Source organism: Macrobrachium rosenbergii, chromosome 23 (genome assembly GCF_040412425.1).
Source record: "Macrobrachium rosenbergii isolate ZJJX-2024 chromosome 23, ASM4041242v1, whole genome shotgun sequence".
Taxonomy (NCBI): Eukaryota; Metazoa; Arthropoda; class Malacostraca; order Decapoda; family Palaemonidae; genus Macrobrachium; species Macrobrachium rosenbergii.
Window position 1 is genome coordinate 19,918,401 of NC_089763.1, and position 22,605 is coordinate 19,941,005.

Consider the following 22,605-nt stretch of genomic DNA (forward strand, 5'->3'; position numbering starts at 1 on the left):
AGCAATGACTAGTACACTTACCTTAGGGCAATAATTAGTACAGTTACCGTAGGGCAATGGTTAGTGCACTTAAGTTACGGCATGATTAGTAAACCTACCTTAGGGCAAGGGTTCGTGCTGGCATAAGCCTGGCTTAATCTAAATTAATCAACCAACCACCTCGAACTGTCCTTTGCACTCAGCCCATAACCGATTTTTTTTTTTCAAGATTTAACAGAATTTTTTTAAGTTCTAATTAAAAATTAGATTTATCCAGGAGATAACGAAAAAGGAATTGCTGAAGAGTTTTTGTTTAATTGGAAAGTTAAGAAAGAACAACTCAGGTTCCTAGGATTTTGAAACTTAAACGGATTTTACTGTAAGTCTGCGAAGGGATTCAGAACCAATGAAACGCGATTTTTCAGCAACACCTTTTCTTCAAAGCATCGGATAGAGGTGAAAGTTGGCAAGTGTATATTTTATAACACTAACTAATTTTTGCAGTTATTGTTTAGTACCTATGTTCGATAGTTTTGATATTTATAGAGTAAAATAAAGCCGCCGATGCCGGACAAAGGAAAATCACAGACAAAGGATCCTAAAGCCATTCGCGACGTAAACTCAATGCTGACGATCGCGAACTCCGCTCATCTACCGGGTGAGGGGTAAGTCACTAACGCACGCAATCAAGTCTTCAACCTTCGATAAATGGCCAGCAGGATATGGAATTGTCCCCGTGGTTGCAAGACTGCATTGTCACTTCGGCTTGCCACTTCGTATACAAGCGAGAAGACCCGTGGGGTTCACTGCCCAGCGTGAATAGGTGATTATTTTTACAGTGGTTAATAGCTACTTGGCCACCCCAGAAGTGTGGGCAGGAGCTGTTAGACAATCCCCTCACTTTGAGGAGGAGTACTGAAAGTCGAACAATGTCCATGAGAGCGTGGAACCAGTCATCACTGACACCGCCAGCGATGATGAGGACGGGGATGATGACCTCTTCCTCGGGAGTGATGATGAAGACATTTTGTAAATATATTATATATAGTGTTAAACGTTTTACTTGTACATCTGAAACATATTTATTAAAACACAACGATTATAACAATATGTTCCTCATTCAAACTGATTTCAATGTATTTTCCTTTCCATGCATATCGATATAAATCGTGTTACATTTGATTGATATTAAATACAGTAGGTAAATAATAGCTTGCCCTCAAAATCTTGACTCCTACCATTGCAGCGAATATACGAGCGCTGATTAGGGTGCTGTAAGACATAAATAAATAATAATAAGGAAAATATCAATGGGTTACATTAACTGAAATAAAATGATGGCGTTGACCTTTACACGTCTAACAATTGAGGGAAATGAAGTATCATTGCTTTTCAATTGAATTCTAGTGACCGCTCTTGACTTGCTGCAAATAGAAGGCTATAGTGTTGAAACCTGAGGTGAAACACAACGGATTGTCTTTGTATTCCCGCCTTACAAATGAGCTATAACCTGGTTCATTATGCTGATGATTTACATACACTGAATTATTTGTAAAGTAGAAACAGTACGAATATCAAGAAATGGAAAAATTCAAATAACAACAGTCCCAACAGCTGCTGTTGAAGTTGCGATAAAACCTCCAAAATAATAATAATAATAATAATAAAATAATAATAAAATTATTAGAATGATAATGCAATTGAGGGGACGATGACAGAATTCTATCGCCATCATTGATATCACTGAAGCCTAGGATGGGTGCTAAATAAAGAAGAGAAAGAAGTTTGCTCACTTGAAAATCCCCCATGTAGGCGGGCTTTTATCTGTCTCCCTATTGCTGCATCAGCAGGTGAATTATATAATGAGCAGGTATCTCTCCTACGTCATCGCCACCATGGAGTTACCCCAGGTGAGGCAACTCCCACCCAATTGGGTGAACTTGTCTCTCTTGGCGCTGGATATTACTATAAATTACTGTATATGTCAATAAAGCAAGTGGGTAGATCCACAGTGAAGAGACATTTTCCCCATATGAAAACTTCGCCACTGTGGGAGGCCTTATGACGAATCATAGTTAGCATCACGTCACTGTTGTGTTCCGTAACCCTTGCCTGTGATCTTGATGGATCTGGCATAGGAAACACTTTTCTAATAGAGTACCAGAACTTCAACGACAGGTACTAAATAATACTTGCAAAAATTAGGTAGGGTTATAAAATATACACTTGCCAACTTTCCCCCTTCATCCAATGCTTTGATAGAAAGGTGTTGTCGACAAACTGTTCCATTGGCTCTGAATCTCTTAGTAGTGTGGAGAAATGTGAGTGATGATATAGAGGCTTTTTTATCCAACCTGCGAGTGGTTTTTAACCACAAGCTAACTGATGATAGACGTGTTAGAAATATTCATGTTTTGTAATTGCAGATGCCATTCAGACATGCAGAAATTTTTATATTTTGTAAATGTAATTGTAAATGCCATTCAGAGATCTGGGCTCGACTTTACCAAGCCCAGATTCAAAGAAGGAAGAGGGTAAGGATTCGAGTCTATAAGTGCCCTGTTACATTTCCTTATTCTTCAGCTGACCATCACTGAATTACACAGAATAACTGTGATTGGTGACAGACTGTCTGGGTTACCCAGCCAGCTTCAAAATATCAACAGCTGAAAATAGCTATTTGTTCCCAACCATTCGGGGGTTCGAGTCTCCCTGGCGACGGATCGCTTATAACTTATAAATTTCCCTCCTGGATGTTATTCCGAGGTTGAGTGAATTTGATATTAAACGATAATTGTAACTTAGTGATTGTGAATATGAAATTATCACTGTGTATGTAAGAATATATATATGTATATATATAAAATAAATTTGATAAAGGTTGAAAGTCTGATACAAAACAACATAAAACAACATTCATAGAAGCCACACATACCTAGAAATACATCGATTCACATAAATCATATTCTTTAGCAGCAAGCGTGGGAAGCTGCTGTGCTACTAGTAAAGCAGAATGAAGGAAAGCAGCAGCTGGGGGAAAACGTCAGATCAGCATTTTTCGAGAAATGAAAAGGAAAGGAAAATCTTTGAAGGTTCACCTGAGATGATGAAATGCAAAATAACAAATGGAAAACCCACCAGGCTATATCGTGAGGTGAGCTGTCCTCTACTTCATCAAAATCTTCCACGCTGCTGCCATCATCATCATCATCATCATCATCATCTCTACTATTATCATCTTCACAGCCATCTTCTTCATGTCTTGGAGGCTTCGGCAGTCGAACGCCGTAGAGTGATTTAACGTTCTCCAGTTTTTCCATAAAAGGTTCGACTTTATCCAAACTTACCATTGAACTTGCTCTAGGGAACGAAAGAACTTCCTATCTCTGTTCCTAAATATATCTGGAATGCTGTGACTTTTGTTGGCTGTAAAATTAAACTACTTTTAAATACTCTGTCATGTCTTAATTAATTTTGCACCTGTGTCTTTCCTACATCCGTAAAAACATCATGTTGCAGCTGTAACGTATACCAGCAGCGAAAGAATAACATATGCCCGGATTTTTGTTTCTTACAGACTAGCCTAATTGGCTCATTTTAGACTCGTTATTGCATTAATATTCACGTATATATATCCCATATCATCTGGCTGTATAGATGATATAATAATCCATTAATGAATCCTTATATATGATTGACGAGAGACAGACATACAGACACGGCGCCGTTAGATGAATTATGGAAATAGCCCCTTCTAGGGCCTAGAACAATAATGTGGAATACTTCTCTAGCCATGGCCCTTTTACTCGTAATATACCTTTTTTTCACTTTCATAGCTTCTCTTTTACTTTGATAGGATCTGTAATGCTAATTCATTTATAAATATCCCTTAGTATCCTGGGGGAGGCCTTGACTCTACAGCCTACTGGACGGTGACACATCTAGTAGTAGTAGTAGTAGTAGTAAGAATTGGACACTCGACCCCTTGCCCCTGATATCTGTCCCATTTTTACTACCAGTATCACAGACTTTACCTCAACCTTTACTTTCACAAATATTCCCCACCAACCATTGTGCTGTTCTCTCTAGCATTCCCCAGATTATCTCTCCAAACTTTATCGGCTTTTTTCTTTTCCAGGTGCTGTCTTTGTTTACTCTAATGTTATTTTTTTTTTCAGCTACCCTGCTTCTTTCCAAGAGCCCACCCGAGCGGTGGGGTGACCTAAATAGATTTCTGTATCCCATACTCTGGTATCTCTTCCGCCTTCCCAGATGTGGAAGGTAATAATTACTGTTGATAAAGAAGCACAGCAAATTATTCAACACATTGCATGATCATGATCATCCTAACAAATCATTCTGTGTTCCTGGTCTATTCTTTTCCTCAAGTACTTCAGACTACTGCTACTGATTTTTTCCACCTTCAGTGTCATTTAAAGAATGTGAATGTGGAGCTACAAAATAATGAAGAAATATTATAACACTGTCAAGGATTTTTAGCTCACTTAGTTAATAGGTAGACAATTGAGGTACGGATTAACAATCAGCTTTGATTACACCACAATCTTCAGCAAGTCAGTGAGTGATATCTTATAAGAGCTTTTTAAGGAGCAATGTTATTTTCAGTTTTCTCTTTTCTTTTTCATTAACCCAGCAGTTTTAGCAGATGTTTCTCAACTAGATTCATTGCAAATTAACTATTTTTATCAGATCTTCATTTTGGAAAGGAATCCCACAATCTACAAGCCAATTATGTACCAGCCATTCATGTCTTTCCTTACAAAAAGGTTAGACTTTAATTAAATATTCAGGCAGCTATATCTCTCTACCCAAAACTTCTACTTACAGAAGTCCTCGAGGCTATTAGTTTCTTGCTGATATCACAAGCCTTAGGAATGTCCTCGTCCTCGACGTCTGCTATGTACAAAGCCGGCCCTCTCTGGCATTCTGGCAATGTTGGAATGCAAGGAACAGAGGAAACGTCAAAGTTGGGCGTCATTGAAATACCTGTGACAAGGGAAAAGATTCTGTTAATAGTAAATAACGAGGTCAAATTTGCAAGAGATGTATCAGGAGTCACAGTACCTGACTGACTTCTGGTTGGTTGGTTTAGATTAAGACGGCCCAGAGGGCTGGTAAGGTGCTGAGAGGGATAAGAGGGCTTATGTGAACGTCTGGACTGTGCTCAAACAATAGAAACGACTTAATGACGAAGAGACACTTTTAAGTGAACAGTACAAATGGATACTGCAAGTGTAACACCCAACCTAGGCCAACAGCTGACACACGCATTTGGTATCTCGGGTATGGTAATACAATATGGTAATAACTGATAAGCAAGTTGGTGTATGAAAATACATTAATGGTGATAAAACCATATTAGGCTGTGGGTAAACACAGGTAGGCTATCTGCCTACCGAATTTTTTGTCGTTTACGAGAGAGAGAGAGAGAAAGAAGGGGTCTGCTTTTTTCAGTACATTTTTTATGCAGTATATTTTGTTACAAATATGGGAAGCAGGTAGGGAATTTCCTTTTGCATAAATTTTTGAGTTTAAAGTGTGATGGTTATTGTTTATAAGCATATTGAGTGTTTATAGTAATGCAGTGTTGACAAGTTAGGTGGAGTAAGGGTATGGAGTTGCTGTTTCACACCTGCAGGGTTCTTTACTTGCATTTATCCGGATTTTGCCATTATTCGACAGGTACGTGACTCTTTTAATCCAGGTACTCGAGACATTACTGTATATTTTATGTATACGTGGGTGTGCGTGAGAGAGTTTGTGTGTGTATATGTGTGCATGCTGATTTCTGTGAGCTCACCTAGAGATTCCAGCTTAGCTCCGCGGACACTGATGTTTTCGATGAGTGACTTGTACGACTGTGAATCAGGAGTAAACACATTTAGGTATTTCATTGCCCTTGGCATCTGAAAACTTGGCCGCCATACTCCTTTGTACTCTTCTAACTCACACCTGTAATTCAAGTGAAATGAAAAATAAACATCATCCAAATAACTTACTCTTTGTTAGTTCAGTAATGTCTCTTCCGATTAGAGTATATCTAGTTTACCGAATTAAAAGATAAGACTTATATCAAAGAGTACGGTAATGTTACAAAAGTGGTACACGAAAACAATCTAGTAAATATTATATAATATATGTATGTATGATATTCGTATGTACAACAGTCATGTTCTGAATTTCCATGCCTTACAACAATGTATTGTGAACTTATATGCAGACATGAACGAAAGCACAAGAAACTCACCTTTCAAAAATATTTTTCAGCTCTTCTTCGTAATCAGGTTGTACTGAGCAATCTTGTTCAAAGTCCTTCCTGATGCTAAGCACTCTTACTGGAAGCTTGAGTCTTTCTATGTTACTTAGTAATTCTTTCAAGTTATTCCTCTCATCCTCAACGGTTATCTCTATATCAAGCTTATGCTGAAGAGGACAGCTTAGGGGTTTTAGGAGTGATAAGTAGGACGTAAGGAATGCATCCTGAATTGCAACAGTGCCTTCTAAGATCCCAGGCTGTTGACTTATGAATGACACGATAAACTTGTCACACTTTACTAAATTCAGTATTCTTAGCCAGTCTCTCTGGCTTCTTACCCCAGTTTCTACAAGCAGCTTCAAAATCTCCGTCTTCATAATGTCTGGAACTGGCTCATCTTTAAGATACATTATACCAGTGAAGGTCACAAGTAAGTTTCGATATTTAGCTAAATCAGCTAAATCTGCACCGTAATTCTTCAATGTCCTGCTGATAACGTTTGACACTTGAGACTGACTGTCCGACTGGACTAGAGAATTGGTTGGCATTGCTGATTCCTGTCTCTTAAGTTCTTCTTGCATCGCTTTGAAGAGATATAACGCTGCTAGAAATTCTTGAAGATTCTTGTGCGGAAAGATGTACTTGACATCAAATCCACCAATAACCCGACTGGCGATTCTCTGGAGGAAGGCACCGATCATTTCTTCTGTGGGGATGCCTTGTTCATTGCAAATGTCATCAAGCCTTTCGTACGCACCTTCCAAAAGATTCATATCGTCGGCTATGAGAGCCTTCAGCGCTTCTGTACACAGGCCATCAATGAATTTCTCAGTCTTTCTTTTCATTTTGAATTCTGATGGACTGCAGGTCTTTCCTGGTCTTAGCAACCTGCTTTTCAGCTTCGCCTTATAGAGCAAAAAGAACTGCCAGTACAGCTCAGAGGACGTTGTTACTGCGTTAACAACTGCTTGTTCATATACCCAAAGAGAAACAAGTTGGGCTAAGTTGTAAGGAAGCATCCAGATGTCATCCAAATTATACTTTGTCTTTCTCAAGTAGTCTAACAGCTTACTTTCGTCCCCTTGGGTGTTACAAACCTTCATTTTCTTATAGTATTTTGAGACGAACGACTCTCTTGCCTCACGAGGAATTCCCAGGAGCTCTATGTGACTTACTGAATGAATTCCTTGACTGTAGAAAAGTTCTAAACTTTCTGGCCTGGAGGTCACAACTAAGGATACATCACGATTTCTTGTCAAATCCACCACTTCTTGAAAAAGCTGCAATGAATTATTATTGTTTTCATCAAGGCCGTCGAGAAATATCAAAACTTTGTGAGATAATGTGGCTTCCTTCAGGTCCGACTCTTTAAGCTTCTTTGAAACAGTTGGCATAAGAGTTTTCAAGAGATCAGTGAATGATGAAATGCTATGGTCTCTAAATTCAGCGTGCAAAAGTATGTCATACTTGCACAAGCTCTTGACAGAGGTCTCTCCTTCCATCCAATCATGCAAGATTTTCTTTGCCAGCGTCGTTTTGCCCACTCCTGCAATTCCTTCTACTAACAGGACAAGGGCTTTTTGTCCTTTCTTTCGCAGAAGAATGTCTTCAAATTTTATTTCCTTTCTATTTTTCGGGTCTAGCCCCCTCTTCAGTGCCATCTCAGTGAAAACAGTGATGGGCAAACTTTTCTTTTCCATGTGTTCAAGGGGAGATACGATGCTTTCACACCTCTCTTTGTAGGCGGCATGAATGTCTGTTTTCCCCTTTGTTGTCACAAGTTCACAGTAAGCTCTAAAGAGAACTTCCTTTTCGTAGTAAATTTGGTCCTCTGGCTGAAAAGGCTTATCACGATAGTTTTTTAAGTCTTGGCTCATATCATCAATTTCTTTATCAATTATCGCAGGGGATATATTGTATCTCTCACCTGCAAGTTCAATAGTTCTTTTCAGGAGTTTCTGCAGGTCCTTTGTCTTCTCTTCAAATTGATTTTTGTCATATGCAAAATCATGATGCACAATATTATTTCTAGAATTCTTAATGGAAGTAAGCTTAGATTCCAGAACATCTTTACCCTCTTTCCAGCAATCAGATTTATGGTTGCGAGAAATGCCATCGTTCCCCCATTGGATACAGGCAAATAGCAAAGTTACGTCAAATGTTACTCCAGCTGAATCATGCTCTATGGTGCAAACCTGATTTGAATTTAGATTCTTCCTGAAACTCTCTACTTTGATCCCTCTTCTACCGTAGAATGTAAAAAGGGATTCCCCTTCCCTTTTCTTTGATATTCCTTTTAAGAAGACGCCATGAAGCACTTTCTTGGAGGTGCGAGTGTTCATAAAACGCAGTCGAATTAGGTGGAGGTCCTCTGGAGTGAAGGACTCTTTTGATGAGTCTGTGGCAGCCATGGGTGCTGGCGTTTTTTCCTGGAAAAAATCATTGGTGTGGTAAACTGCACTCTATGTACCAGACAATATGGTTTTCAAAAGGGAAAAATATCTTGAAGAGAATTGTTATTTTTGATTCAGAGTACGAGTTTGGGTCGAGATTTGACAGGACGCCACTAATGGCAGTCACCAGTGCTATGCTTCAATAATAATATTTTCCTTTTTTTACTCTCCTTCATTCAGATAACTAAACCGTTGACCTGGCCTTAGGGTATCGGCCCGTGCTTTCATAAAACGGGCTTAATCTCGAAGATCTGAATGATGAATATACAATTAATTTGCTCTGTTTGATTATTTTTTATGTATACGAAAGATGTGTCGTAGAAGGAAACGTAACATATGGCCTTTAAGCTCATTAGTTCTGAATCATCTTCGACTGATCTAACGACAAATTTAAGACTAGTTTATCTCAAAATAAATGACGCGATGATATTTAAGCTACTTAAGGTAAAATATATTTGGTTTTTAAAACGTACTCATAAACCCCAAGAAAAGAGTTTTTCGTGCAGGACATCTGAGAAATAAATAAACAGATAAAAAAATACTGATGAAAAGCACAGTTTTATTTGTTGGTTGCTAACCGTGTCATATTCAATAAAGGCATAAATATAATTTTTAAAAAGCCTTGTTAGGAAATGTACTGAGGTCCGGTAAATTATGCAGTGGAAGGCAGCAAACCTACAGTAGCTGCCTCATATGACAAGCCCAGTGTCTAGAAAGAACTTACTAGTTTGTCAAATCCAGTAACCAAAGTATCTCTCTTCTCAAAGACCCCTTAAGAATAACTCTGAATATCAAAACCAGTTGTTCATTAAAGAATCAAATCCGAAATATGTTTCTAGTGTTGATATTCCAGTAGGCCCTGGTTTTCCAAAATTTATCAATGAATTGGCATGTTATCTACATAATCGTACTGCTAAATGGGCGCGTTGTTTGCATCACTCACATTTAAATGCATTTTTTTTTACGAACTAGAGCATATTCTGTTTTTTTTTTCAATTAGCATTTCATGTATATTACAAGCATCTGAAATACAATCTCCATTGCTTGGATAAAATCTGGGTCAGTGAATTCTGGGGAACGTTAGGAATCACAAAAGACTTTCCCATCTGCCTTTGGGATTTTCAAAAGATACTTATCTTCAAGATGATCAGTTTTACATGCAATGATTAAACTTGTGCCGTCAATGTTTTGTATTTCGACGTTAGAGGTTACAGTACATTCACGTTACTTAAGCCATACATAGGACCACAAATGGTAGCGTGCAGTTTGGGCTGTGTATACCCACTAGCAATAACTGGCCTATATAGGCTATGAAATGAACATAACATCAATTCTAGCCTTGTCGTAGGCTAGTAAAAATGAAAATGTCTCGGTCTTGGCTATAGAAAGCATTTGAGGTCGAAGACTGATGAATCATCGTGTTCAAGTTTAAGGTGTGCATCCGGTCGGCGGTTGTAAACACTTGAGTCAACTTCCGTAGGTTCTTTAGTCCTTCCCAGAGTTTACAGTGACTTGCAGTCTGTTGAATATATGAAGGCAAACATTTTGCTCCTAACTCGTTACCTTCTGTAACTGGTTCCTTTCTATAGCATTTTCCTTTCTGTAACTCGTTCCCTGTATTACAAAAGTTGATTTAAGGCGGCATCCTTCGAGGTCTCGGCATCCTTGTGCCTCTCAGTCGGTATATGCAGCGATGGTGTATGATTCGTCGCTGCTGTGACGTCACTTATTTACAATGCTTCCTCATGATCAGACCAAATCAATGCTTTATTGTGGTAGGTTCCTCCTAGAAGCGAGGTCGATATCAGTATGCATTATGTGCCTGTGTTCGTTTCCTTACTCTACCTTTTAATTCATTCACTTTTCGAAAATGCCAAGTATTCATTCACTCTTCGAAAATGCCCAAATAACTGTGCAGTATATGGGTGTTCTAACCCATGCACAAAAACAAAAGATTCTAATATCAAATATCATCGTTTTTCGAAAAAAAAAACAATAAGACAGATGGGGATGATTGTTATTTTCTGATGTTCTCATCAAATAAAATTAGCTGAAAATAATTTCATAGACTTGGGTTGTTTATGTATAATTTTATCATGCCATTCCATCTTTGCTTTGTGTATGTCGAAAGTTTCTCATAATGTCGACTACATTTTGACACAAAATTGCCTTGAAGTTTTCTTTAGGTGCATCAGAAAAATGAATGGTCATCATGACTATCCAATGCGGTTCATTTTAAGTTTAGGCTTCGAAAGTTATTGTTAGGAAAAGAAATTACAGTAGTAAGTGAAACATGTAATGTCACCGCGAGTGACGAAACACCCTCTAATTTTGACAGTAGGAATGATGTTAAAAAAAAAAAATACGTGAACGGGGGCTTAGCAGTGGAGATATCTCTGACTACATAGGGATTTTGATTTTGTTGTAGAGAAAGATGTTTTAGATGACAATGAAGAATTTATGAATGACAAAACGCTGAAAGAGCAAATGAGGAAGAGGTTCTAAGGTACATTGGTGGATGGACTGTAAAGAAATTTCTAAGAGATGCCCTTCTTTACGAAATAACAATAATGAAATTATACCTCAGACCGATTTTTGGCTAGAGTTTGTTAACAGGCAAGTGTTGTATTTTTCATAGCAGTTATTATGCGAGAAATTTTCAGTGCAGTTCATGGTGAAGCTTAGACGAAACCGAAGCAGTTTTAAAACTTTTACGATAAAATAAAAAAATCTGGTCTGAGCATTCATGATGATGTTATGGGCTTTTTTGTAAGGTTCTTCTGTGTTCTCTAATGAAATATCTGCATAAATTGATAAAGGATATCAAAGGGCAAGGGCAGACGCGTAGCGAAGCCGTTAGGGCAAGGGCAGGCGGACGTGTAGTGAAGCCGTTAGGGCAAGGGCAGACTTATAGTGAAGCCGTTAGGGCAAGGGCAGACTTATAGTGAAGCCGTTAGGGCAAGGGGAGTAGCATAGTGAAGTCATTAGGGCAAGGGCAGACGTATAGTGAAGCCGTTTGGGTAAGGGCAGACAGACGGGTAGTGGAGCCATTAGAGCAAGGGCAGACGGACGGGTAGTGAAGCCATTAGGGCAAGGGCAAACGGACGGGTAGTGAAGCCGTTAGGGCAAGGGCAGACTTATAGTGAAGCCGTTAGGACAAGGGTAATAGCATAGTGAAGCCTTTTGGGCAAGGGCAGACGGACGGGTAGTGGAGCCGTTAGAGCAAGGGCAGACGGACGGGTAGTGAAGCCGTTAGGGCAAGGGCAAACTTATAGTAAAGCTGTTAGGGCAAGGGCAATAGCATAGTGAAGCCGTTTGGGCAAGGGCAGACGGACGGATAGTGAAGCCGGTAGGGCAAGGGCAGACGGACGGGTAGTGAAGTCGTTAGGGCAAGGGTAGGCGGACGTGTAGTGAAGCTGTTAGGGCAAGGGCAGACTTATAGTGAAGCCATTAGGGCAAGGGCAATAGCATAGTGAAGGTGTTAGGGCAAGGGCAGACGTATAGTGAAGCCGTTTGGGCAAGGGCAGACGGACGGGCAGTGGAGCCGTTAGAGCAAGGGCAGACTTGACGGGTAGTGAAGTAGGGGCGGGCGGCGGCAGACGGATCGGGTAGTGAAGTCATAGGGCAAGGCAGGCGGATATGCAGTGAAGCCGTTAGGGCAAGGGCAGACTTATAGTGAAGCCGTTAGGCAAGGCAGACTTATAGTGTCGAGAAGGCAGGGAAATAGCATAGTGAAGCCGTTTGGGCAAGGGCAGACGGACGGGTAGTGGAGCTGTTAGAGCAAGGGCAGACAGATGGGTAGTGAAGCCGTTAGGGCAAGGGCAGACGGACGGGTAGTGAAGCCTTACGTTAGGGCAAGGCAGAGACGGACGCAGTGGCCGTTAGGCAAGAGCAGACGGACGGGTAGTGGAGCCGTTAGAGCAAGGGCAGACAGACGGGTAGTGAAGCCATTAGGGCAAAGGCAGATGGACGGGTAGTGAAGCCGTTAGGGCAAGGGCAATAGCATAGTGAAGTTGTTAGGGCAAGGGCAGATGTATAGTGAAGCCATTTGGGCAAGGGCAGACGGACGGCTAGTGGAGCCGTTAGAGCAAGGGCAGACGGATCGGGTAGTAAAGCCAAAGGGCAAGGGCAGACAGACAGGTAGTGAAGCCAGCAAAGGGCGGGCAGACAGATGGGCAGTGAGCCGTTAGGGCAAGGCAGACAGACGGGTAGTAAAGGCCGTTAGGGCGGGCAGACAGACGGGTAGTGAAGCCGTTAGGGGCGGGGGCAGACGGACGGGTAGTGAAGCCAGCGTTAGGGGCAAGGGCAGACGGACGGGTAGTGAAGCCGCGTTGGGAGCGGGCAGACGGACGGGTGAAGCCGTTGAAAGGGCAGACAGATCGGGTAGTGAAGCCGCTTGGGCAGAGGCAGACAGACGCAGCTGGTGAAGCCGTTAGGGCAAGGGCAGACAGGGGTAGTGAAGCCGCGTTAGGCAAGAGCAGACGGACGGGTAGAAGCCGTTAGTAGGGCAGACGGACGGCAGTAGCCGTTAGGGCAAGGGCAGACGGACGGTTAGTGAAGCCGTTAGGGCAAGGGCAGACAGACGGGTAGTGAAGCCGTTAGGGCAATGGCAGACGGACGGGTAGTGAAGCCGTTATGGCAAGGGCAGGCGGACGTGTAGTGAAGCCGTTAGGGCAAGGGCAGACTTATAGTGAAGCCGTTAGGGCAAGGGCAGACTTATAGTGAAGCCGCTAGGGCAAGGGCAATAGCATAGTGAAGCCGTTTGGGCAAGGGCAGACGGACGGCAGTGGAGCCAGAGCAAGGGGGCAGACAGATGGGTAGTGAAGCAAGTAGGCAAGGCGACAGACGGACGGGCAGTGAAGCCATTAGCGCGTGCAGACGGACGGGTAGTGAAGCCGTTAGGGCAAGAGCAGACGGACGGGTAGTGGAGCCGTTAGAGCAAGGGCAGACAACGGGTAGTGAAGCCATTAGGGCAAGGGCAGATGGACGGGTAGTGAAGCCATAGGGGCGCAAGGGCACAGCATAGTGAAGTTGTTAGGCAAGGGCAGATATATAGTGAAGCTATTTGGCAAGGGGCAGACGGATTCGGTAGTGGAGCCAAGTAGGAGCAAGGGCAGACGGACGGGTAGTGGTCGTTAGGGCAAGGGCAGACAGACGGGCAGTGAAGCCGTTAGGCAAGGGCACAGGCAGGCAGTGAAGCCATTAGGCAAGGGCGGTAGACGGACGGGCAGTGAAGCCGTTAGGGGCAAGGGCAGACAGATCGAGTAGTGAAGCCATGAAAGGGGCAGACATGACGGGTAGTGAAGCCGGGAAAGGGCAGATGGACGGGTAGTAGCTTCATTAAAGGCAAGCGGCAGACGGACGGGTGGGCGAAAGGGCAAGGGCGTGATGGACGGGTAGTGAAGCCGTTAGGAGCAAGGGCAGACGGACGGGTAGTGAAGCCGTTAGGGCAAAGGCAGATGGACGGGTAGTGAAGCCGTTAGGGCAATGGCAGATGGACGGGTAGTGAAGCCGTTAGGGCAAGGGCAGACGGACGGGTAGTGAAGCTGTTAGGGCAAGGGCAGACGGACGGGTAGTGAAGCCGTTAGGGCAAGGGCAATAGCATAGTGAAGTCGTTAGGGCAAGGGCAGACGTATAGTGAAGCCGTTTGGGTAAGGGCAGACGGACGGGTAATGGAGCCGTTAGAGCAAGGGCAGACGGACGGGTAGTGAAGCCGTTAGAGCAAGGGCAGACGGACGGGTAGTGAAGCCGTTAGAGCAAGGGCAGACGGACGGTAGTGAGCCGTAGAGCAAGGGCAAGACGGACAGGTAGTGGAGCCGTTAGAGCAAAGGCAGACGGACAGGTAGTGAAGCCGTTAGGGCAAGGGCAGACGGACGGGTAGTGAAGCCGTTAGGGCAAGGGCAGACGGACGGGTAGTGAAGCCGTTAGGGCAAGGGCAGACGGACGGGTAGTGAAGCCGTTAGGGCAAGGGCAGACGTATAGTGAAACCGTTTTGGCAAGGGCAGACGGACGGGTAGTGGAGCCGTTAGAGCAAGGGCAGATGGACGGGTAGTGAAGCTGTTAGGGCAAGGCAGGCAGACGGGTAGTGGCGTTAGGCAGGGCAGGCGGATGCAGTGAAGCCGTTAGGGGCAAGGGCAGACTTATAGTGAAGCCGTTAAAGCAAGGCAGACTATAGTGAAGCCGTTAAGAGGGCGCAGACTTATAGTGAAGCCGTTAGGGCAAAGCAATAGCATAGGAAGTCGTTAGGGCAAGGGCAGACGTATAGTGAAGCCGTTTGGGCAAGGGCAGACGGACGGGTAGTGGAGCTTTTAGAGGAAGGGCAGACAGACGGGTAGTGAAGCCGTTAGGGCAAGCTCAGACGGACGGGTAGTGAAGCTGTTAGGGCAAGGGCAGACGGACGGGTAGTGAAGCCGTTAGGGCAAGGGCAGACGGACGGGTAGTGGAGCCGTTAGAGCAAGGGCAGACGGACGGGTAGTGAAGCCATTAGGGCAAGGGCAGACGGACGGGTAGTGAAGCTGTTAGGGCAAGGGCAATAGCATAGTGAAGTCGTTAGGGCAAGGGCAGACGTATAGTGAAGCCGTTTGGGCAAGGGCAGACGGACGGGTAGTGGAGCCGTTAGAGCAAGGGCAGACGGACGGGTATGAAGCCGTTAGGGCATGAGCAGACGGACGGGTAGTGAAGCCATTAGGGCAAGGGCAGACAGACGGGTAGTGAAGCCGTTAGGGCAAGGGCAGGCGGACGGGTAGTGAAGCCGTTAGGGCATGGGCAGACGGATGGGTAATGAAGTCATTAGGGCAAGTTGGTGAAGCCGTTAGGGCAAGGGCAGACGTATAGTGAAGCTGTTAGGCAAGGGCAATAGCATAGTGAAGTTGTTAGGGCAAGGGCAGACGTATAGTGAAGTCGTTAGGGCAAGGGCAGGCGTATAGTGAAGCCATTAGAGCAAGGGCAGATGCATAGTGAAGCTGTTAGGGCAAGGGCAGACACATAGTGAAGGCATTACGGCAAGGGCAGATGTATAGTGAAGCCGTTAGGGCAAGGGCAGATGTATAGTGAAGCTGTTAGGGCAAGGGCAGACGTATAGTGAAGCAGTTAGGGCAAGGGCAGACGGACGCGTAGTGAAGCCATTAGGGCAAGGGCAGAAACAGCTTCACTATATGTCTGCCCTTGCCCTAACGGCTCACTACTGCCAGACTCCACTGCCCTGCGGCTTCACTATCATCTGCCGCTAACAGTTTGGCACTCACCTGATCTGCCCAGCTGCCTTAACGGCTCACTGCAGAGTCCATCGTGATAATGAAGCCGTTAGGGCAAGGGCAGACACGTAGTGAAGCCGTTAGGGCAAGAGGAGACAGACACATAGTGAAGCCGCTAGGGCAAGGGCAAACACGCCGTGAAGCCGTCAGGGCAAGGGCAGACGCGCCGTGGAGCCATCAGGGCAAGGGCAGATGCGCCGTGGAGCCGTCAGGGCAGGGGCAGACATGCCGTGGAGCCGTCAGGGTAAGAGCAGAGGCGCCGTGGAGCCGTCAGGGCAAGGGCAGACGCGCCGTGGAGCCATCAGGGCAAGGGCAGACGCGCAGTGGAGCCGTCAGGGCAAGGGCAGACGCGCCGTGGAGCCGTCAGGGTAAGGGCAGAGGCGCCGTGGAGCCGTCAGGGCAAGGGCAGACGCGCCGTGGAGCCGTCAGGGCAAGGGCAGACGTGCCGTGGAGCCGTCAGGGCAAGGGCAGACGCGCCATGGAGCCGTCAGGGCAAGGGCAGATGCGCCGTGGAGCGTCAGGGCAAGGGCAGACGCGCAGTGGAGCCGTCAGGGCAAGGGCAGACGCCCCGTGGAGCCATCAGGGTAAGGGCAGACGCGCCGGGGCCGTCAGGCAAGGGCAGACGCGCCGATGGAGCCATCAGGGCAGGGCAGACGCCAGCCCGGGAGCCATCAGGGCAAGGGCAGACGCACAGTGGAGCTGTCAGGGTAAGGGCAGAGGCGCCGTGGAGCCGTCAGGGCAAGGGCAGACACGCCGTGGAGCCGTCAGGCAAGGGCAGACGCGCAGTGGAGCCGTCAGGGTAAGGGCAGAGGCACAGTGGAGCCGTTAGGGCAGACGCGCCGTGGAGCCGTTAGGGCAAGGGCAGACGCACCGTGGAGCCGTCAGGGCAAGGGCAGACGCCCCGTGGAGCCGTCAGGGTAAGGGCAGACGCGCTGTGGAGCCATCAGGGCAAGGGCAGATGCGCCGATGGGCCGCCAGAACGCGGGGCAGACGCACCGTGGAGCCGTCAGGGCAAGGGCAGACGCGCAGTGGAGCTGTCAGGGTAAGGGCAGAGGCGCCGTGGAGCCATCAGGGCAAGGGGGCAGACGCGCCCGTGGAGCCGATCAGGGCAAGGGCAGACGCCCAGTGGAGCCGTTAAGGGCAGAGGCACAGTGAGCCGCAGGGGCAGACGCGCTGCAAGCCGCAGAAAGGGCAGACACGTAGTGGAGCCGTTAGGGCAAGGGCAGACGCGCCGTGGAGCCGTCAGGGCAAGGGCAGACGCGCAGTGGAGCCGTCAGGGTAAGGGCAGAGGCGCAGTCTAGCCGTTAGGGCAGACGCACAGTGGAGCCAGGGTGGGCGCGGGCAGACGCGCTGCGGGAGCCATTAGGGCAAGGGCAGACGCGCAGTGGAGCCGTTAGGGCAAGGGCAGACGCACAGGAGCCAGTTAGGGCAAGGAGACGCGCAGTGGAGCTGTTAGGGCAGGGCAGACGCTGGAGCCGTCAGGTAAGGGCAGACGCACCATGGAGCCGGGCTAGGGCAAGGGCAGACGACGCCGCGGAGCCGCCAGGGAAGGGCAGACGCGCAGGGGCTGTTGGGGCAAGGGCAGACGTGCCATGGAGCCGTCAAGGGGCAGATGCGCCGCGGAGCCTTCAGCGCGCCGGGAGCCGTCAGGGCGGGGACAGATACGTCGTGGAGCCGTCCACGAGCAGACGCACAGTGGAGCCAGGTAAGGGCAGAGGCGCCGTGGAGCCGTCAGGGCAAGGGCAGACGCACCGTGGAGCCGTCAGGGCAAGGGGCATACGCGCAGTGAGCCGCCAGGGTCGGGGCAGACACGCCTGGAGCCGTCAGGCGGGGCAGACGACGCCGTGGAGCCTTCAGGGCAAGGGCAGACGCCCAGTGGAGCCATCAGGTTATGGGCAGAGGCAGGGAGCCGAGGGGCAAGGGCAGACGCGCCCGTGGAGCCGGGCAGGGGGCAGACACGCAATGGAGCCGTCAAGGTGGGCAGAGGCGCGTCCACAGGGGCAAGGGCAGACGACGCGCCGTGGAGCTGTCTGGGGCAAGCGGCAGATGCACAGTGGAGCTGTTGTGGTAAGGGCAGAGGGGCGCAGTGGAGCCGCGTGGAGACCGCAGGGAGCTGTTAGGGCATCGGGCAGACGCGCCGGGAGCCGTTGTGATGGGCAGACGCGCCGAGCCGCAGGGCAAGGGCAGATGCGCAGGGAGCCGTCAGGTAGAGCAGAGGCGCCGGGAGCCGGGTGGGCAGACGCGCCGGAGCCGTCAGGGGCAAGGGCAGACGCGCAGTGGAGCCATCGGGTTGCGGGCAGACGCACCGTGGAGCCGTCAGGGCAAGGGCAGACGCGCCTGTGGAGCACGTTGCCAGGGCAAGGCAGACGCCAGTGAGCCATCAGCGTGGGCAGAGGCGCAGTCAGCCGCAGGCAGACGCGCGCGGGAGCCGCAATGGAGACGCCGTCAAAGCCGTCAGGGCTGGCAGACGCGCCGGGAGCCGTCAGGGTAAGGACAAAGGCGCAGGGAGCGCAAGCTGGGCGACATTGAGACGCAGGCGACAGGCAGCACAGCACAGAGCAGTGGAGAAAACTGTTTCACTATTTTAAATGGCACGCACATTGTCAAGGGACAGCACAGCGCAGGGGGACCTGCTTCGCCTGCATCACGCAGTGTTTGAAACGCAGCTTGCGCACATGCGGCATGGAGCTCGTAATCCACCAAATTATTATATGATGAAAGTCATATGTCTGATGATTTTGTTAATTGATGAATTCCGAAAGACCTGTGTGCTTTTATCAACACTGTTTTCCTGTTATTTTTCCTTTTACAATTATCCACATTATAATGACATTATGGAGGCATTATTACAGGTCAAAAGAAAAGGGAATTGTTCATCAGATGATTTTTTCCTCCGTTCCTATATTGCTGAAAGACAGATGTGAAGGAAAATAAAACTTATCTTAAAACACAGCCAGTTTTTCTCTACTCCCGATTAGTTTTTTTAAGCATTTAACCTTCAGATGATATGTCACTTTGTATCATGTTATGCACCTTATCAAATTGTTCTCTGCTTAATCTGAAATAATTCTGAATTTTTCATCCAACCCAGATGTTAAACCAAATGCACCATGGGTATTCCTCTTGGCTATAAATCACTCCTCCACAGTGATCTCTTTCCCCTAAAATGTCATATAATAACAAAGTATTCTCGAATTCATTTTCCGGAGTCAGATTCTGAGCTGGGGTTTCTCAGGTAATCATGAGCGGCAGCCATGATCACAGGGCCTGCATAGACGACAGACTGCTTCCCATTGTGCGCACCACACCTATGCTGACCTGCCCTGCCCTGCCCTGCCCCGCCCTGAGTCTGCCCTGCTCTGCACTGCCCTGCGTCTCAATGTGCGCCCGGCCTTAGGGCAGACGCGCAGTGGAGCCGTTAGGGCAAGGGCAGACGCGTAGTGGAGCCGTTTGAAAAAAGAATGAAACTTACAACTTATTAAGTTAGTTTTATTAAGACAATGTTGTTTTATTTACTTTTATTAACCAGTCATCTCCATAGTTCCTGTAAGGTTCGTTTAAAGAAAAAGTTCTAATCAACACATTGAAAGAAAAAGAGAAATTCAATAGCAATATGAAAAGTTCTTTTCTTCTCGTTTCCCCTTATGAAGATTTGAGAGAGAGAGAGAGAGAGAGAGAGAGAGAGAGAGAGAGAGAGAGGATTAGTATACGACATCACTGCGATCAAGTACAATTGTAAATTGCGCGATGTAAAGCGCTATACTGTACTCGGCCTAACTTAACTGTTATGACAGCACCGTTGGCTTTGCTCTACTTTCATATCATGAGTGGAATTTAACCAATGATTTGGCACGTTCATAATAACTTGCTGAACAATATTGCTTGTTTTCTTATCCAACATATGATGTTACGATTGCCAACACCTGCATGCATAACATGGTGCAACTTACCGTAATGTCGTCATTTTCGGTTCGTTATTGTCACAGTACGGTAGAATTACGAAAAACTCTTAACTGTTATGACAGCGTAAGCAGTGTCAACTTAGATAAATGCGTACCCTCTAAGAGCGAGAAATGTTGAGTTACATATGCAAAACACGGAGAACTAAGTTCCTTTCTCAATCTAGAACTTTCAAAGCAATAGTTAAACTTCTCATTACACAGAAAGATTAAGATGAAACCATTATTTTTAGTAACACTCTCTGCATTTCAGTTTGATCTAATTATAAATAAATTGGTTGTCGTCACCTGCCTCTAAAACCTTGCAGTTTGATCGCCAGAACTTTATCATGCGGCTTCGTCACAGCTCCATTCTTATCACTGCTAGATTCATCTTATGGTAAAATCGTAATCACATTTCCAGCACCGTCAATGAAACTGCCTTTGCTTGCCGTAATCTAACAATAACGGTCATATCCTGACATCCAATAAAATTTTATTTACCTATTTCTTATGTGTACTCTCGCATCTACAATTCACGAAGCACTCAGCTGTAGTACGGAAGTGTTAGATATGTTTGTTCGGTCCCGTGCATCGTGCAAGAATTTCCTTAATTTCTAGTTCAGCTTCTTAAGGGAAAAATGCTCCCCTGATTAGTATGGGCATGGGCATAGGCATAGTTGTTGCGATGCCATATTAACAGAAATCGGTCACTCGTTCTTGTTCTGTAACCCCTGTATTAAAAAAAATGTACTCGGATGTCAAGAAGCAATTTACTTACAGTTTTCGCAGGAACTTATTTTCTCCACTGTCTCTCCGGTCGTTGTTCACTTATGTTTCCTTTCTTTTTTACAAAGTCATCATGACCATCCTTGTTCTTCACCACATCTTGCCGTTAGCCCTTCGTCGTTCGACGAGATGTTGGGAGAATTCCAGCTACAAAATGATAACGTCACCGGACCATTAACCATCTCACTCCACCTAGCAAACAGCAGCAATACAAACGCGTAGGCTACCACCGGGCCACGCTCGAGTTCCGTTGGCGGCGTTTTAACTTTTTCATTATTTTTTTTTTTTTCATTAATTCATTTTTTTCACTTGTCCGTAGCTTCCGAGTTTATACTGGCAGCTATACGAAGATAAATCTAGGAACATGCAAGTCTTGCCTTGAGGTATGCAAGTGATAATATCTATAGCTGTCAACAATAATTATCTACGAAGTGATTGCCAGCAACCGTCGACGGGCTCTTGCAACATTCATCGGGACAGTTGCTGGATGACTCAGTATTTATCATCATCATCAGCGAAAAGTTTGCTTTCGTGTTTTCAAAGATAAAATAATGCTTATATTTTCAGGATCTCCAGATTGGGATTGGGAATACGATGCTACCTTAGTTACTGTATTTTAGATGGCAAATATCCCAGTCAGTTGCTCTTGCATATCAGTCTGCGTAAACTTGCAAACTTTTTGAAGTCTATGTAGATAACTGCCTTTGATCCTAACTCGCACGTAAATTTAGTAACAAACTGTCTTGAGTTTTAATGACGCATTGGGAGTTTACTTCTGTATTTCAGCTATGGACTGACATCACCTTTATTAAAAAGTGATGCCACTTCGTTCATTATTGACGACCTACATCCTTTCTCACCGTGTACATAAAAGCCTTAGTTAAATTCATGCACGTAAAACGCCGAGATATAAAAGGATATACTTCCTGCGAGTTGTCTATCTCTCTGTGTTCCTCTACTTGTTATTTTATCTTTATTATGAACATAAAACTTTTCATACTATCTTTCTCTCTGCTTTCAGTATGACCATTAAGACATTAAGGAACATGAAATTTAACATGAAACCGAAACATTCCAGCTTACCTATGGAGGTAACGTGTACCTTCCCCCTCCCACTTGAGAGAGAGAGGGAGAGAGAGAGAGCAAACTGCACAGCATCATGTTCGCTCTTGTACCGGTAAAATCAGAGCAGAAACCCATATGTTACATTCTGAAACTTGAGTTGCAAGAATGCTGTACTAATAATTAAGAGTATATATATATATATATATATATATATATATATATATATACTCTATATATATATATATATATATATATATATATATATATATATCTATATATATATATACACATATACATATATATATATATATATATATATATATATATATATATATACATTATTATTATTATTGGGTAAGGAGAGGGGGAGTGGGTCAGTCATTGCTCCCTGTATGCAGTAGTCATATTAGAAAGGTAAAGTTGAACTATAGCTACCTTACTTTTCGCAGATCTCTCTAGAGAAGGACTGAAAGTGGGGAGGAATTTATCAAAAGCATATATAGTAACCAGAGAGAAAGTTAAACAATCACATAGGCAAACTAGAACAAGCGAGGGAGACGTTTCAAAGGCAACTATTGTGACAAAGAATAGCCTACTACTCTCTCTCTCTCCTCTCCTAGGCCCGCGTTCGATTCTCCGGCCGGCCAATGAAGAATTAGAGGAATTTATTTCTGGTGTTAGAAATTCATTTCTCAGAATAATGGTTCGGATTCACAATAAGCTGTAGGTCCTGTTGCTAGGTGTAAATTGGTTCTTAGCCACGTAAAATAAGTCTAATCCTTCAGACCAGCCTTAGAGAGCTGTTAATGAGCTCAGTGGTCTGGTTAAACTAAGGTATACTTAACTTTTCT

General features: G+C 45.5%; 3 protein-coding genes across 5 annotated transcripts in view; 2 read left to right on the forward strand and 1 right to left on the reverse strand.

The window, feature by feature from the left end:
- The window catches only part of LOC136851336 (Fanconi anemia core complex-associated protein 24-like), a 746,385-nt gene that overhangs the window by 695,495 nt on the left and 28,285 nt on the right, over positions 1–22,605 (forward strand). Inside the window, exon 4 of one of the 2 annotated variants that reach the window (XM_067125377.1) lies at positions 4,158–4,260. The exons of the other annotated variant lie outside the window; for it this stretch is intronic. The gene's annotated coding sequence lies outside the window, so the exon portion shown is untranslated. The remainder of the gene's footprint in view (positions 1–4,157; positions 4,261–22,605) is intronic. 2 annotated transcript variants of the gene reach the window in all.
- Positions 3,033–21,125, reverse strand: LOC136851335 (uncharacterized). Of its 2 annotated transcripts, XM_067125373.1 has the most exons (5): positions 20,682–21,125; positions 6,248–8,685; positions 5,801–5,952; positions 4,822–4,986; positions 3,033–3,359 (listed from the first exon to the last, which is right to left on the reverse strand). In XM_067125373.1, exons 2-5 carry the CDS (start codon positions 8,665–8,667, stop codon positions 3,340–3,342), a joined length of 2,757 nt encoding a protein of 918 aa, XP_066981474.1. In that variant the 5' UTR covers positions 8,668–8,685; positions 20,682–21,125; the 3' UTR covers positions 3,033–3,339. The 2 variants fall into 2 exon arrangements, with proteins under 2 accessions (XP_066981474.1, XP_066981475.1); XM_067125374.1 differs by lacking the exon at positions 3,033–3,359 and having other exon boundaries at positions 4,790–4,986.
- Positions 16,003–16,791, forward strand: LOC136851032 (uncharacterized). The gene has a single exon (XM_067125003.1). The coding sequence runs from the start codon at positions 16,003–16,005 to the stop codon at positions 16,789–16,791; it is 789 nt and encodes a 262-aa protein (XP_066981104.1).

Excerpts from the sequence above, each read along its gene's own strand:
- LOC136851335 (XM_067125373.1), bottom strand. The coding sequence starts at position 8,667 with ATGGCTGCCACAGACTCATCAAAAGAGTCCTTCACTCCAGAGGACCTC. Across the intron at positions 5,953-6,247 it reads CTGAAAAATATTTTTGAAAG|GTGTGAGTTAGAAGAGTACA; the intron begins GTGAGTTTCTTG and ends CTTGAATTACAG. Across the intron at positions 4,987-5,800 it reads AGCTAAGCTGGAATCTCTAG|GTATTTCAATGACGCCCAAC; the intron begins GTGAGCTCACAG and ends CCCTTGTCACAG.
- LOC136851032 (XM_067125003.1), top strand. The coding sequence starts at position 16,003 with ATGAAGCCGTTAGGGCAAGGGCAGACACGTAGTGAAGCCGTTAGGGCA.